Source organism: Myripristis murdjan, chromosome 16 (genome assembly GCF_902150065.1).
Source record: "Myripristis murdjan chromosome 16, fMyrMur1.1, whole genome shotgun sequence".
Taxonomy (NCBI): Eukaryota; Metazoa; Chordata; class Actinopteri; order Holocentriformes; family Holocentridae; genus Myripristis; species Myripristis murdjan.
In genome coordinates this window covers 16600435-16614315 of record NC_043995.1, presented here as the reverse complement: position 1 = coordinate 16614315, position 13881 = coordinate 16600435, and the positions used below count along the sequence as shown (strand labels likewise).

The 13881-nt window shown below is 38.9% G+C and overlaps 3 protein-coding genes and 1 long non-coding RNA gene across 11 annotated transcripts in view; 2 read left to right on the top strand and 2 right to left on the bottom strand.

Moving 5' to 3' along the window:
• Window positions 1-1334: 1334 nt before the first annotated feature.
• Window positions 1335-2415, bottom strand: LOC115373214 (uncharacterized). The gene is made up of 3 exons (XR_003929513.1): window positions 2330-2415; window positions 1691-2020; window positions 1335-1594 (listed from the first exon to the last, which is right to left on the bottom strand). It is a non-coding gene; the product is annotated as an uncharacterized LOC115373214 (long non-coding RNA).
• A 764-nt stretch (window positions 2416-3179) lies between these two features.
• LOC115373213 (allograft inflammatory factor 1-like) lies at window positions 3180-5284 on the top strand. The gene is made up of 6 exons (XM_030071485.1): window positions 3180-3272; window positions 3483-3544; window positions 3758-3824; window positions 3924-3965; window positions 4128-4305; window positions 4675-5284. Exons 1-6 carry the CDS (start codon window positions 3254-3256, stop codon window positions 4760-4762), a joined length of 456 nt encoding a protein of 151 aa, XP_029927345.1. The 5' UTR covers window positions 3180-3253; the 3' UTR covers window positions 4763-5284.
• Window positions 5285-5517: 233 nt separating this feature from the next.
• On the top strand, window positions 5518-9405 carry LOC115373581 (casein kinase II subunit beta). The gene is made up of 7 exons (XM_030072066.1): window positions 5518-5635; window positions 6060-6135; window positions 6951-7053; window positions 7628-7743; window positions 7866-7941; window positions 8054-8243; window positions 8382-9405. The coding sequence occupies exons 2-7, from the start codon at window positions 6064-6066 to the stop codon at window positions 8470-8472; spliced, it is 648 nt and encodes a 215-aa protein (XP_029927926.1). The 5' UTR covers window positions 5518-5635; window positions 6060-6063; the 3' UTR covers window positions 8473-9405.
• Window positions 9406-9479: 74 nt separating this feature from the next.
• LOC115373579 (titin-like) overlaps window positions 9480-13881 on the bottom strand; it is a 23175-nt gene continuing 18773 nt past the window's right edge. For 6 of the 8 annotated variants that reach the window (XM_030072060.1, XM_030072057.1, XM_030072058.1 and 3 more), the window contains 5 exons: window positions 12714-13115; window positions 11994-12116; window positions 11633-11752; window positions 11465-11545; window positions 9480-11300 (listed from right to left, as the gene is read on the bottom strand). In XM_030072060.1, the coding sequence (XP_029927920.1) occupies window positions 11271-11300; window positions 11465-11545; window positions 11633-11752; window positions 11994-12116; window positions 12714-13115 (756 nt within the window). In that variant the 3' untranslated portion in view covers window positions 9480-11270. The remainder of the gene's footprint in view (window positions 11301-11464; window positions 11546-11632; window positions 11753-11993; window positions 12117-12713; window positions 13116-13881) is intronic. The other 2 variants (XM_030072064.1, XM_030072065.1) reach the window with 2 other exon arrangements.

Genomic DNA, 13881 nt, shown 5'->3' with positions numbered 1-13881 from the left:
GTTGTGTTTCAGCAATTACTCTCACATCTGTAAAACATACATATGTTGTAAGTACAGCAAGAGGTACAGCAAGACAGACAACAACTAAATACGTCTCATAGATCACTGCTCTATGAGTAAACTATAAGTGAAAGATAAGTAAACGCATCTCCATTCATTAAAACATACTCATAAAGCTGATTGGATTAATCTATTCCAACAAGTTATTCAAACAGTGTTTTCAAGAGAATAAGCGATTTTCTCAAATCTGTTACAGTATGTTACTACATAGTGCATAAATTTAAAAAGAGAAAATGATGCAATTTTGATTGGATGGCAAGTGCTTCATATTTCTGTCATCTTAGCACTCTTGAGGTGGTGGAGAGGACTGACATTACTGAAACTGAACTGTAATAAAGGAGAGAAGATATAATTATTTGGCTACTTGTGAATATAATGAGGATAAAGTATTGTTATGTAAATTTTTATTGAAAAACAATTATAGAAAATACTCACAAGTACTCATGTCTTCCTCCCAGACATTTGTGTATAGACTGTTGACACGCTGGCCTGTAACCTCTGTGAAAAGAAGTCACACCACTGAGGAGGGAAATGCCACAATGCCTTGGCTAAATAATTCAGTAAGGAACATGGTGCTTACCATTTGTGGCCAGAAAATCCATAGTATCATAACTGTCACCATTAGGCTGCACATGGATGTCTGATTGACAATGAGAGACAATACATGCATTTATAGCACTTGTCTAAAGTGGAATAGTACCATCTTCAGGATTAATTACAATACCATCTAGATAGATCACACCTGAGATCCTCTGGGGTTGCTGCCTCTGGGTGAGTCTCTGCATGTAACATTTGCAGTAAATGACTATTCCCACCATCAGTGTGGCCATTATGCCAACCCCTGAAATGACTGAGGCCAAAACTCCAGCAGATAGGCCAGTGTCTCCTTTGTCCCTGGATGTCCATACATTCACAATAGTTGCAACTGTTGAAGAAGATGAGGTAGAGCTAAGCTTTTCTTTCTTTCTTTCTTTCTTTCTTTTTTTAACATCATAATCTGACAACATTTAACACATTTAACACTATAGGACCGTTATGAGCTCACTGATACAAATGAATTAAGAAGTAACACATTCTTGTACATCAGACCTTGCACAACCTCTGGTGTACTAACTTGATCCGTTGTGAAAGCGACAGCGTCTTCTACTTTACAAAGGAAACAATAGTTATTTCACTGTGATATATTACATCAGCTGTAATAGTGATAATAATGAATTATTCTTTAGTATCTCACCTTGTACTTGTAGTTTGACATCAAAGCAACGCAGATTTTGGCCACGCAAGTACTTGCACCTGTACCAACCACTGTTGCCAAGCTTCACAGAAGTGATATTCAGTGATAATCCATCCAGTCCAAAGCTTTCCCTCAGCTGGCTGACATCAGGGGATTGTAATATTGGGATTTCAGTGCCTCCTTTCAGGATTGACCAGGAGACATTTTGGGGCTGGTGTTGTCCTGGTGTTTTGTCCACTGGACAATGCAAGGCAGCAGGTGTGCTGGGCGCTGCTCTCACGGGTTGAAGACTTTTGCAGTCTGAAAGAGGGGTGATCAAATTTAAATATAGTAATACATTTGGGAAATAGAATTTAAAAGATGCAAGAATGGAGAGTACAAATGACGCAATGTTACCTTTCACTTTTACAGAAAAGTTTTTGACCAGAATACAGTCCCATCCATGCCAGATTTCACAGCTGTACTGTCCCTCATCAGATTTATCTAATCTTGTCAAAGAAAGAGACATATTTTCCTTCCCATTGCCTTCCCACTTAACACGTTCAGCATCTGGGAATTTGGGTGTTTCAGGCCTGGCAAGGATAACACTCAGTTTAGTGGAGTGATCCACGGCACGTTTTGTCCATTTAACTCTGTAGCAGCTCTGTGGGCTTGGGTTGGCCGGTATACAGCAAGGGAGGAAAACATCTTCTTCCCGAGAGGCTGACATAGCTATTTGATGACTTTCTTTAAAATGAGGAGACATAAAGAGGAGAGTCAGAATACCTTTTTATCGTGTTGACCTGTGTATAGAGTTAAACATTTGGTTTCAGAACCAATTTATAATATCTAAGCCAGAATTTCACAATAAATATCTGATATCAGACAGACAAACACTGGCAATATTATTACATTTCATATCGAATGAGTATTAAATAATAATCTTTTCAGTTGAATCACACTCAGCTGGCATATATAATTCTTTAATCTACTGACTATACAACAGGATACTGTTCATATTCATTGTTTGAATTTGATAAAGAAAATACTACTTACCTCTGCAATCTGATATGATTATGAGTTGAACAAACATAGAAAGACCCTGAAGATAAAATTGTGCCATTTTCTGTGTACTCAGTGTAACCAAGTGAGCGGACAGCAGATCTTTAAGAGGCTGGTCATCTGCTGTCTGTGCTGTACCTATTTTCACTTCTCTAAGTCGTGCACAAGATTCAACACTGTACCTGAAAGGGCAACCATTCGTTATATCGCAATAGTTTGCCATTGGTGTGTCACATGGTACATGGAGGACAAAAAGATACAGCAAACTGATTATTAGCCATTTGAGCACTGTAGGTTGCTCACAGATCTGTTCACAAACTATTTTGATTTTTCAAAATTATGCTTTGTGAGAAAAATGTTTTTCTAGACAATATAGCAGTAATATCTCTGCCTGTTTCAAAAGGCAGACTTGTACATCTCCATGATGATCCCCTTGCACCTCATACGTCCTTCCATAATTAAAATTACAAACTTACTTATTTTAGAATCACTTTTTCAGAGTTTCTCAAAAATTTAATGAGCCTTTCAAACTCATTAGATATTATTTGGAGTATGTAGGTTTTGGGTAAACCTTATTATACATTATTTGGAGTATGTAAGTTTTGGGTTAACCTTATCTTTTGGTTAATAAAATTGTAGCCCACTGAACTCAACTTTTTCCACTGAAAGTGAAGGTAAAGTTTGTTAATTCCCCTGTTTGCCCCCTTTACACACTTTGACTGACCTCTGTCTGCTGTGTGCAGGCTGAATGCGAGAGGGGAACTTCATTATAATGATCACATGCTAACTGAAACTTTGACAAACCACTTCCTCCTCTATCTGGATTTACAGAAAACGCCATCATAGCTCCGCAGACTTGGGCATAAACACTCCCACTCTAGTTTTCACTCTCTGTTTTATTCACCATAGTGGACAGAAATGGACAGAAATGTTCAAGGTGAGTCTGTCTATGCCCTCCTATGTCTATTTGTCTGTGTGTCTTTATGTGATTTGGTCTTAGCTAAAAAAAAAAAAAAAAAAAAAAAATCTAACAAATTTATAATTACAGAATAATTCTACACAGTGATTCAAAAGACTTTTGTGATTAGAAACCCAGAGCCAGAATGAAATGTGATATGTTTGTGTTTCTGTGGTGTTCATTTCACAGGGGGTAAAGCATACGGTATTATCAAGTCTCAACAGGAAGAAAAACTGAGCTCTATCAATGAGGTGTGTGCAGTTCATAATGTTTTTTCTTCAGGTCAACTTGGGGGATGACAGACATCAGTGACAGGCCTTTTGACATACAAGCATGGTCCATATATGTAAAGTCAGTGGCTCAGTCCAAATACAAATGCTGCTGCTATTACCATCACTAAAACTACAGCTACTAGTAATAATAATAACGATAATTTATTTATTATTCATTTCTCATTTCTGAAGGAATTTCTCTCAGATCCCCAGTATGCAGAAGAGGAAGATCTTGCTTCAAAGCTTGAAATGTTTAAAAGTGAGAACTCAAAAACTAACATGTGACATGTAGTAAAACAATATATTCCCTTATATGGACACAACCATTAATTGATTTTTTTATTTGTATTTTTTACAGAAAAATATATGGAGTTTGATCTTAATGACCAAGGAGAGATAGGTAAATTTGCACTAATGTCCTTACTTGACCACCAGAGCTTTGCAGATCAGTCATTTGTACCATTTCTTTTAATTGCAGCCTGCAGAATTGAATTATGACAAACATGTCAACACAGGTAATACGCATAATAACTTTCATTTCTTTCAATCATCAACTTCACAGACATGATGGCTTTAAAACGAATGCTGGAAAAACTAGGGGTGGCCAAAACTCACCTGGAATTGAAAAAGATGATGTCAGAAGTGGTTAGTGGGACAACGCATGACAATAAGCCGAGGCCTATCGGCTACACTGACTTCCTGAAAATGATGCTGGGGAAGAGAAACGCAATTCTAAAACTGTGAGTTTGAAAATAACCTCATGCACAGTGCCTCGCCATAGGCCAGAACACAGGAAGATTAGGGTCAAAGAGAGATTAAAATAGCCCCCGAAGCATTTGAAATAAACAGCTGATAGTTTTTGACTCATAATACACATTTTTGCTGTGCTGGTTATGTTGTTTGAAATCTTAGTGGTCTAGCAAGTTAGGTGGTCAAAACAGAGAAGTGGCACCTAAAAAAATAAATCTGCCCTAGTGTGAGAAACATTTGGCATAAACATCAGCCTAATGAAATTTGTTTAATTCAGAAATGTTATGTAATACAGTCTATTATACAGCATGGAATGCATTTTATATCAGCAGATGACAATGCCATTTTCTGTGTTCAAGGATCCTGATGTTTGAAGGCATGGGCAAAGACCAGGAGCCTGCAAATGTTGGACCACCTTGTCGCAAGACCTTTTCAGACCTTCCCTGAAGGAGCCCATTTTCTGTCTGTCACTGTGACTTTTGATTATTTTTAGTGTGCAGAGTAAAATGCAGCCTGCACAATGCAGATGAGGTTATAGTGTGGGTTATAAATAGGCGATGACTCATTTCAACAACAGAGCCACTGTATCACAAATTGCAGTTATATGTCAGAATTGTTTGCATGACAAATCCATTAAAAAATGTCTATCAGATGGAAATAATATTTTTTTGTCACTCCTTAGTTTATTAAATTGGGTTTGGAGGAGACCTAGACCAATCTGCTCTCACTTAGGTAAGGTAGTCCTACAAGGAACTTTTATACAGTAAATGAGATGGCCATTCAAAGACTTACAGTTTGAGTACTTTTTTTATGATTGTTTGACAGGACGGAATTGTGTAGGGAAGAAAGTTCAACAATATCAACAGCATCTTTGTTTTGCTTTGATATGTTTACTTGGCCAGTTTGTTATATGCAACGTCTGGACATTACTCTAGCATTTTTAGAAAGCTATTTGGTTTCTTTCAACGTCTTAGAGTTAAAAAGAAAAATCTAAAATTTCAAAAGGTACAATATTTTTTGAAATGGTTGCTTATGGAAATTCAAAATAAATTAATATATACTCATATATGAATTGAGCAAGTGGCTTCTCTCTCACACATTGTTGTAGGTAAAGTCACCTGTTTTGGGGATTATGTTGTGTTGTGTTGTATTATGTTATGTAATGGAGGACCAAGTCCCCTGTCTTGGGCTTGCTTCCAGAGCCCTGGTCGGGTGTTTTATTTTGAAAACACCGGAAGACGAGACCGGAAGACTTCTCATTTTGTCCAAAATACAATCGTAAACTAGCCAAACCTGCCAGTTAATGTTATTAATATAGGGGTAAGTAAAGGCGTTTTTGTGAGCAATCATCTTTAGTCTTAAGATAATTAGTTTTATTCATATAGTAGCTAAACATCACTAAATCCCGTAGAGCTGTAACGTTAGCTATAACCAAGCTGAACGTGTGAAATCAGGAGCTAATGTTAACTTAGCAGGTAGCAATATCAGGCTAAATAGACCAGGGGAAATGGAAGGTTATTTACGTTCAGATAAATGTAATGTTTAACGTCCTTGAGGTGATTATTTCTGTCGAAAAGCTCTGTGTCTTGAATGAACTTAATCTCATCGCTCACTTCCAGCTCACAGTGTTGAATGCTGCTGGTTTGTAGCTAGCCAGCGCCAGGTAGCGTTAGTTAACGACTTGACGTTGGTGTTGACGTGAAATGCATCATGTTGCACCGCTCATTTTGTTTTGGTCTGCCAGGAGGATGAGCAGCTCTGAAGAGGTGTCTTGGATATCCTGGTTTTGCGGACTGAGGGGGAATGAGTTCTTTTGTGAGGTTGGTTATCGACCTGCTGTTTGTTGAGACTCAAGTCAGCCTAATTGTTGTGATGACCTGTTAGTGTCATCTTAGGGGAAGCGTCACACTGTTTGGGAAGGGAAATGAGGTCAAGTTGATGTTAAGTTACTGTCACACAACGAGCAGGAAAAACAACTGAGTGCACAGTTTTTCATCTCCAGGATTTCCCATGTGCAGAGCTCACACTCAGTTGTAAAGGAAACTTCTGCTTTCCCACAGTTTATCTTACTTTTTATTGCCCTGAATACATGCCCGGTGACCTAAAAACACTACATATTAGCTGGTTGATAAAAGTTGTACCTAAGTCTTCTTTGAACCAATGAATAAGGGACACTTGCCAAAAGCGCCTCATAATGCATGTGTGCACATTTTTAGTGTCAAGCAGGGGAGGGGGTGTTGCGGTCATTCACACATAAGATACAGCCACTTCCTCTGCTATAAATGTTCACTGTTAAACTATCCCACTGGAGCAAACTGCATATCGGTGCCTTGCTCAAGGGACATGTCAAAGAGAACCACTTAAAATACCAAGACGGGGATTTGTGTGGCTAATGTCATGTTGGCATTAATGTGTGACCCTGGAGTGTCCCATAGGCTAACACTCACACAACCCAATTCTAAATTTAACTCCTTGGTTTCTTCATTGGCAACATCTGACTAATCCTTTTAAGTTCTTATGCAATGCTAGGACATCAGTGTGTGGCTGCAATGTGTGCTGTAGCAGTGTGCTGTAGCAACAGATAGTAGATGCTGTTGATTTCCATGTATAGACTTAAGTAATTGTGTTTTTGCAGGTTGATGAAGACTACATACAGGACAAGTTTAACTTGACAGGGTTAAATGAACAGGTGCCCCACTATCGCCAGGCTCTGGACATGATTCTGGACCTGGAGCCAGGTGAGAACCTAAGGGAAGCAGCCATTTCCACTTGAAATGAGATCAGGCACTGGCACTGATACTTCACGTGTCTGCTAATCCTTTTCCTGAAGCAAGCACTCAAATTTTAGAACACTGATAAAAGTTTTCCTACCTTTTATCGAGTCCTTGGATTCCATTCAGTCCACTATCACATGAAAATGAACTTTCTGAGACGTCTAACTTTGTTCACACTGTAATAAAGTTTACTGTATTAATTTTCCTAAAAGCAGTAGCATTGCTGTGGTGATGATTTGAAAGTGGGTGGAATAAAGCAGTTTCTCTGCCAGAAAATAGTCCCTGGGGAAAGGTTTGCCTTACACAGTGAATTATCAGGTCTGTGGTTTATTAATGGCAACTACTTTGTGAACCGCAGAACATTATAAAGCTGCTGTTTGAACTAAAAATTTCGAATTTGAAAATTGGGGGACTTTGATTGTATATTGTGAAATATTTTGTCCCCTGCGTGATTTGTAAAATGGTTTGTTGCAATGTAAAATGTGGGTAAATTGTAGTAAGTGAGCCAAACATCCTTTAAATCACTTTAATTTTACAGATGAGGAACTTGAAGACAACCCCAACCAGAGCGACTTGATAGAGCAGGCAGCAGAGATGCTCTATGGCCTTATTCATGCACGCTACATCCTCACAAACAGAGGCATTGCACAGATGGTAGGTTATGTTACTGAATGAGTTTACATTTCAGATGCTTTAGATTCCCATCTTATTTAGGATTCTTGTTATGCTCCTTGAGAAGCATTGACAGTGCTTTCTTAATTTATTGCTCTTGGCAGTTGGAAAAGTATCAACAAGGGGATTTTGGTTATTGTCCCAGGGTCTATTGTGAAAATCAGCCTATGCTTCCTATTGGTAAGTCCAGCCATTTTAATTTCCTGTATATTAAACGTACCCACCCTTACACAAGTGCTGGGTTCTGTTTCTTAATGAACACTTACACTCTGTTATCTCCTGCCTTATGCAGGGTTGTCGGACATCCCAGGAGAAGCCATGGTGAAGCTGTATTGCCCAAAGTGCATGGATGTGTACACCCCTAAGTCCTCCCGACACCATCACACAGACGGGGCCTACTTTGGGACAGGATTCCCTCACATGCTTTTTATGGTCCACCCAGAGTACCGTCCAAAACGACCAGCCAACCAGTTTGTGCCAAGGTTTGTTTAACTTTATCTCACTTGTCATTTATTGCTAGCAGAATGATTTCAATATGTTTATTACTGAAATAAGTATTCTTTTTGCTCATTTTAAAGCCCCAGAAAGGAAAGTACTATTATTTTTTGTTTGTCTTCAAGGTTATATGGTTTCAAGATACACCCAATGGCTTATCAACTCCAGCTTCAAGCTGCTTCAAGCTTCAAGAGCCCAGTGAAGACAATTCGCTAAAACTCAACTTTGACCAAGACAGTGCGTACAGACTTTTTTTTTTTTTTTTTTTTGCCATTTACTACTTGTTTGAAGCAATGGATTATGTAATCCCAATAAAGGCTTGTACATAACTCTCAACACATCTCAACATCAATAGATACATTTAAGTCCTATTTTAGATCCTGTCATTTTCTCCTTTGTTAAACATGTGTCCCCATTATTATCATTTCTAAAGCATCCATTTCCTGCTATTGTTTTACCTTGATTTATATAAAATTTAAGTCTTGTTTTCCTTATTCAGAAAAGTAATTGTATTTCAGTGATGTCATTATGAGATTTGGTTTAAGTGTATAGCTTGCATTGTGGCTAATTCCTTGTAATTGGATTTAAGAGGAAATCTTGCCACTAGTCCTAGACAGGTCTACCTAATGAGTTATACAGTGGGTTGTTACTTTAAAAGATGACGTTAAATTTGGATAATATCACATTTGCCTTTTCTGCATAACAAATGCTGCAATGTGCATAAGCTTTGCTCCTCTCAGGGTGAGGGCATCATTTGTTGATAACAGCAGCAGAAGCACATGATCAGTATGTTTACAAGAAACACACAACTCTATATTAGAGATTGAAAGTCAGGCTACTGTCTTGAAGATGCACATTTGCTTGATTTCCATTTTATTACAGTTACAGTATTCCATTTCAATGAATGAGTGACTACATCTCCTTCATTATTAATGCACCAGAAACATCAACATATTCCTAATAATTCTCTACTTGCAGCTATACTATGTTTACACTATGGTACTACAGTCTAGAAACATGTTACAGCTTTTTTCTGTCTCAGGAGGTTGATGATGATAATCCTGTTGATTGACTGGTCTCAAAAATGCAGCTGCATCCACTATGAAACAAGTGAATGGCATTAAATATTTATTTCGTATGAAGATCTCATTCTTGTTTTTTTTTTTTTTTTTTTTTTTTTTTTTAAATGTAACTGAAGTGTGATTCACAAACACAGAGCCCACTGAAATGCAAAATAATGCATATTTTATTTTTTCATAGAAAGACAGGGATAAGTCACAAGAAAGCAACAATATTTTCCAATGTCTAAAATCCCTACTTTTCTTAATGTGAAATTCTACATATTTCCTTCTGAAGGGGGTTGTCCTTGTTCATGTAGCTACAATACCAAATGCTTTTTCAAGTTCATTAAAAAATGGCTGCTATCACACATACTATCTAAAAGGTTTTTCATATATTTTAAGCATTTTTTGTTCTATGGAAAAAATACAAGGTACAGCAAGTGAGAGCAATCTACTTCGTCTATGTGGTACAAAGGCTTTACAAACTTGTTTAATAATGAATGCAATAATAAACATTGTGACATCTGTAGTAGAAGCCCGGAAACTGGCTTTTGTTGAAACATCACAGTACAACAAATCACATTAAACAGTTCCTACTTTACAAATAAATTACTGTATAGTAGAACATGTAAAAAAGACAAAAATTGTGCCCCTATGAGAGAAAAGCCACATACACTGGGACAGCTGCCTTCACCTCTTACACGCATAGTTACTGTGACAGTCAAGCTTCATATTTATTGACCTCATTGGCTGAGTAAAAATGTACATTTAAGGTAGGGCTGGATATACATTTTTGGACATTCCCCATACAATCATTGAGGTCTGTAGTCTTACAAAGAATATCAAAACCTGAGATAACAGACCAAAGCTTGTTAAACTTTTTATATCAACCAAGTATAATCAAGTCAGTTACGAACGCAATGCTATCAACAAAAAGTAGGGCAGAGGGAAGCACTCCTTTGTCATTTATAAATTCTGAAAAGTTTGATGTATTCTGGTGGAACATGAGAGGAAACGAATAAGACAATGGATTAAGGGTGTCAGGCAAGACAGGTAAGGTCTTTGACAGGGACCTCAAAATTCAGAGTAAACAAAATGGTAACCTACCATTCAATGTGTAGATGGATATGAATAACTTAAAAACCTCAATTTATACAAATACTATAAAAGCATTAATTCTATAAAATAGAGAAACATTTCAAAATAGATCGATTTTCAATTCAAAATTTACAATAATATGTAAGCTACTAGTGGTTGGCTAACTGGGGAAGAAAATATTGGATTTTGTGTTTCCTTTTACCTGAGCAGTGAACAAAGCCAAACAACTGTCCAAATTTGAGCACAGAATCTTTGTTCACATAGATCCATGTGAGGTATGTCATTTCATTTAACAAAAAGTCTGCTCCTTAATTAAAAAGACATCAAGTAAACAAAAAAGGAGTTCCCTTAAATTTAATTTGATGTTCCCCTACCAACACTGAGGGAGAATAAATGCTGAAAATTGTCTAAGCTAGAGTGAAAACAGTGCATTTGTATAAAATTAACGGAACCTTAAAATGTTGAATAACTTTCAAAGTATCAACCTAGGAAAATAAAAGCATTTAAAAGCAAATGAAACAGAACTCACTCAACTGATTTTTTTTTTTTTTTAACCAATAAAACTAAGCTTTTTGAATACCGGGATGAGAAATAAGCATTTCATCAAACTCAAGAGTATTATGGAACCCTTCTCTACCTACAATGAGCAGCCAGGCTGCAAAAAAGAAATTACTAAGACTAGGATCTAAACAAGCACCATTTTTGGTGCAGAGGTGGACTGATGAAATATTTTGTGGGTATGTGTGCGTGGTAGATAGAGCTGGTCACTGTGTGTTGGCCAGGGCCTACTGAGTGCTGCACTCTGACTTAGGGATGGGGGAGGGGTCACTGGTGCAAAGGAAGGTGGTCATTCAGTTACTTTGCTGATGCACCGCCGCCATTACCCTGGAAAACACACATTATGTGTTCTTGTGTTAGTCTTAATCTAAACTGGTAAAGACCAAATGAAGCTAAAGGCCACATTGATACGAAAGAACATAATATTCACAGTATTCTGTCTATTGTCATATGTTATGGACAGAGGGTTAAATAAAGTCATTCAAGTGTACCTGGTCTTGGTCAGCTTCAGAGTCAGCTGTTATGACAATTCTCTTCTCTACGCGAGTCTCTGAAGATCCGCCTTTCACTACCTGATGGAGCAAAAAGTATATATATATTGGTGAGACTGGAGAGACCCCAAAGAAATAAGAGAGACGGAGCATGACTGTACTGCTGACCTTGGAGATGTGAGTGGTAGTGGTGGTGACTGTGGTGCCACTGGTACTTTCTGAGGTAGAGGTCCGGGTGCTGGACAGAGTTGCGCCATCCTTGGTCCCATCTGCCTCATCAACTGTTGCCTGAGAAGGAGACCAAACAAGTCTGGCTTTGAAAGTAGTTTAGGGTTGCTGACCCTGAACTTAGCCAGGGAGGGTGCAGTGCAGCCTAATGCTCAGCTTGGAGCCCCCGACCTGGTCCTCCCAGACCTGCTTACTGTATAGCCAATATTGGTTTCATTTGATCCACAGAAAGTACTGGTGGTAGATAGAGGTTGTCTATAGCAACAACAGATCTGGGCTGAGCAGGCAATGGAGCCCCTACCTTTGAAGACTCATAGGTGATGGTCTTGGTCGGGACGATAGGGACTTCTGTGGTGGAGATGTCACTGGATAAGGAGTTGGAGATAGCTGTGATGGTGACTGTCTGGGTCTGCACCAGAGGGGGCTGTGGATGGGAGCATAGCCCCATGAGTGGCAGTGACCAGACCCTCACACCTATCACAGCAGCCATTTTATTTCACACATGCATTCCTTACTAGCCATTCCCTGTGAAAACCAGTGTCATCACAACAGCCCTTTTATCTAAGTTTTTTTTTTTTTTTTAATGAATTGTTACCATCATTGGGAACAACAGAATTCCTTGGCTATTTCCCTTCCCACCACCAACTAATCTGAAAGGAAAGGGGGAAACATAGAATTTCAAGCCTTGAGTGGATTAGATAGAGGATGAAAGCCATGTCAATGAGCGAGAAACAGCATTATGCGGGCCAGAAGAGTGCCCTAGTGCTATGGCATCCCATAACCATAGTTGAAAACTTATCACACCACAGTGCAACACCTCTGCAGCATGCTGTTACAATCAAGCTAAATTCACAGCACACATAAAATGCTACCTTTTAAGATTCACAGATTAGATTTAGTTTTGTTTTTGCTAGTCTGTATGGTGCTGCAGAGGGGTGAGCAAGTGTCAGCCATGGGGTCATACAAAGGTCAAGCAGAGACAGAAAAATCAGCATCGCCCTGAGGATGTCAGGGGGGCTACCTGGAAGCAGCGTATGACATGGGGACCACCGCTCATGAAATAGGAGGCTGGGGAAGATCCAACTATCGTCCCAGAGTACTCCAACCCGGGATATGAAGCTTCTTCCTCCTGCTCCTCCTTCAACTGGGTCTCATCTACAGCCAGACTGCAGGGGTGATGGGAGGGAGGCATTTTTGCCATCTCCACCTCTACGATGGGCACCAAGGAGGTCTCAGAAACTATACTCTCTTCCTGATCACATGACTCTCCCACATCAGGGCCATCGTGGGCTTCAACACTATCAGGCTCACTTTTTCGGCTCACAGCGGGACTGGGTATGTCTGAAAAGCCCAAACTGCTGCTGGTTTCCTCATGCGCAGCCTCAGTATCTGAACCATCCCTTACGGCGCTTATGCCCAAACGCTAAAAAAGACATAACACAGTCACTGCATAATAATGGAAACATGAAGTGTTTCCTACTCAGAATATTTGTAGTCATCTGCATTTAAACACATGATATTAGCATTCATTTATACAACATATGTACACTTAGTATTCACTTTGTTAGGTACATCTTCTGATTTACATAAGCAGATCCCTCTAGTTAGACTCGGGCACAACTATATAACATGCAGTCAAGGTTAAGAGAATCAATAACTGTTTGACTCAACAACAGCCACTGAAAACATGGTACAATTGTCAGTGCCAAACATATGAAGTTTAGTGAGACTGGTATGATAAACACAAGCAGGCAAACAAAACAGCCAGTCAGTCACAGTTCTGTGGCTGTCAGGCAGGCAACAAGTAAATTTAACACCAAGAATCCATGGATCTATCCTGCAAGGTGTCAACAGTATGGGAAGGTGGCAGTGGTCTAATGGAGTGGAAAAGGTTTTTCTTGGCAAACAATAGACCACGTATTACCAACACATCACTGCTTGAATGACACAGCAGGTGTATCTCCTCATGCCACGGTCTACTCTGTTTTAAAATCAACACTTTCAGCAGTGTAATGTTACACAGGACAAAATAATTATCACAAGGTGGTTACTTTTATTTGAAGCAAAATCTAGATGCTCTGCCTGGGTCCCATGCCCCTTTGAATGACCAGCATCATCATCCCATCTCAACCCAGTAGAGCACCTTTGGGGTATGGTTGCGTCAGCTTGTTTGCAGCATAAATGTGCCA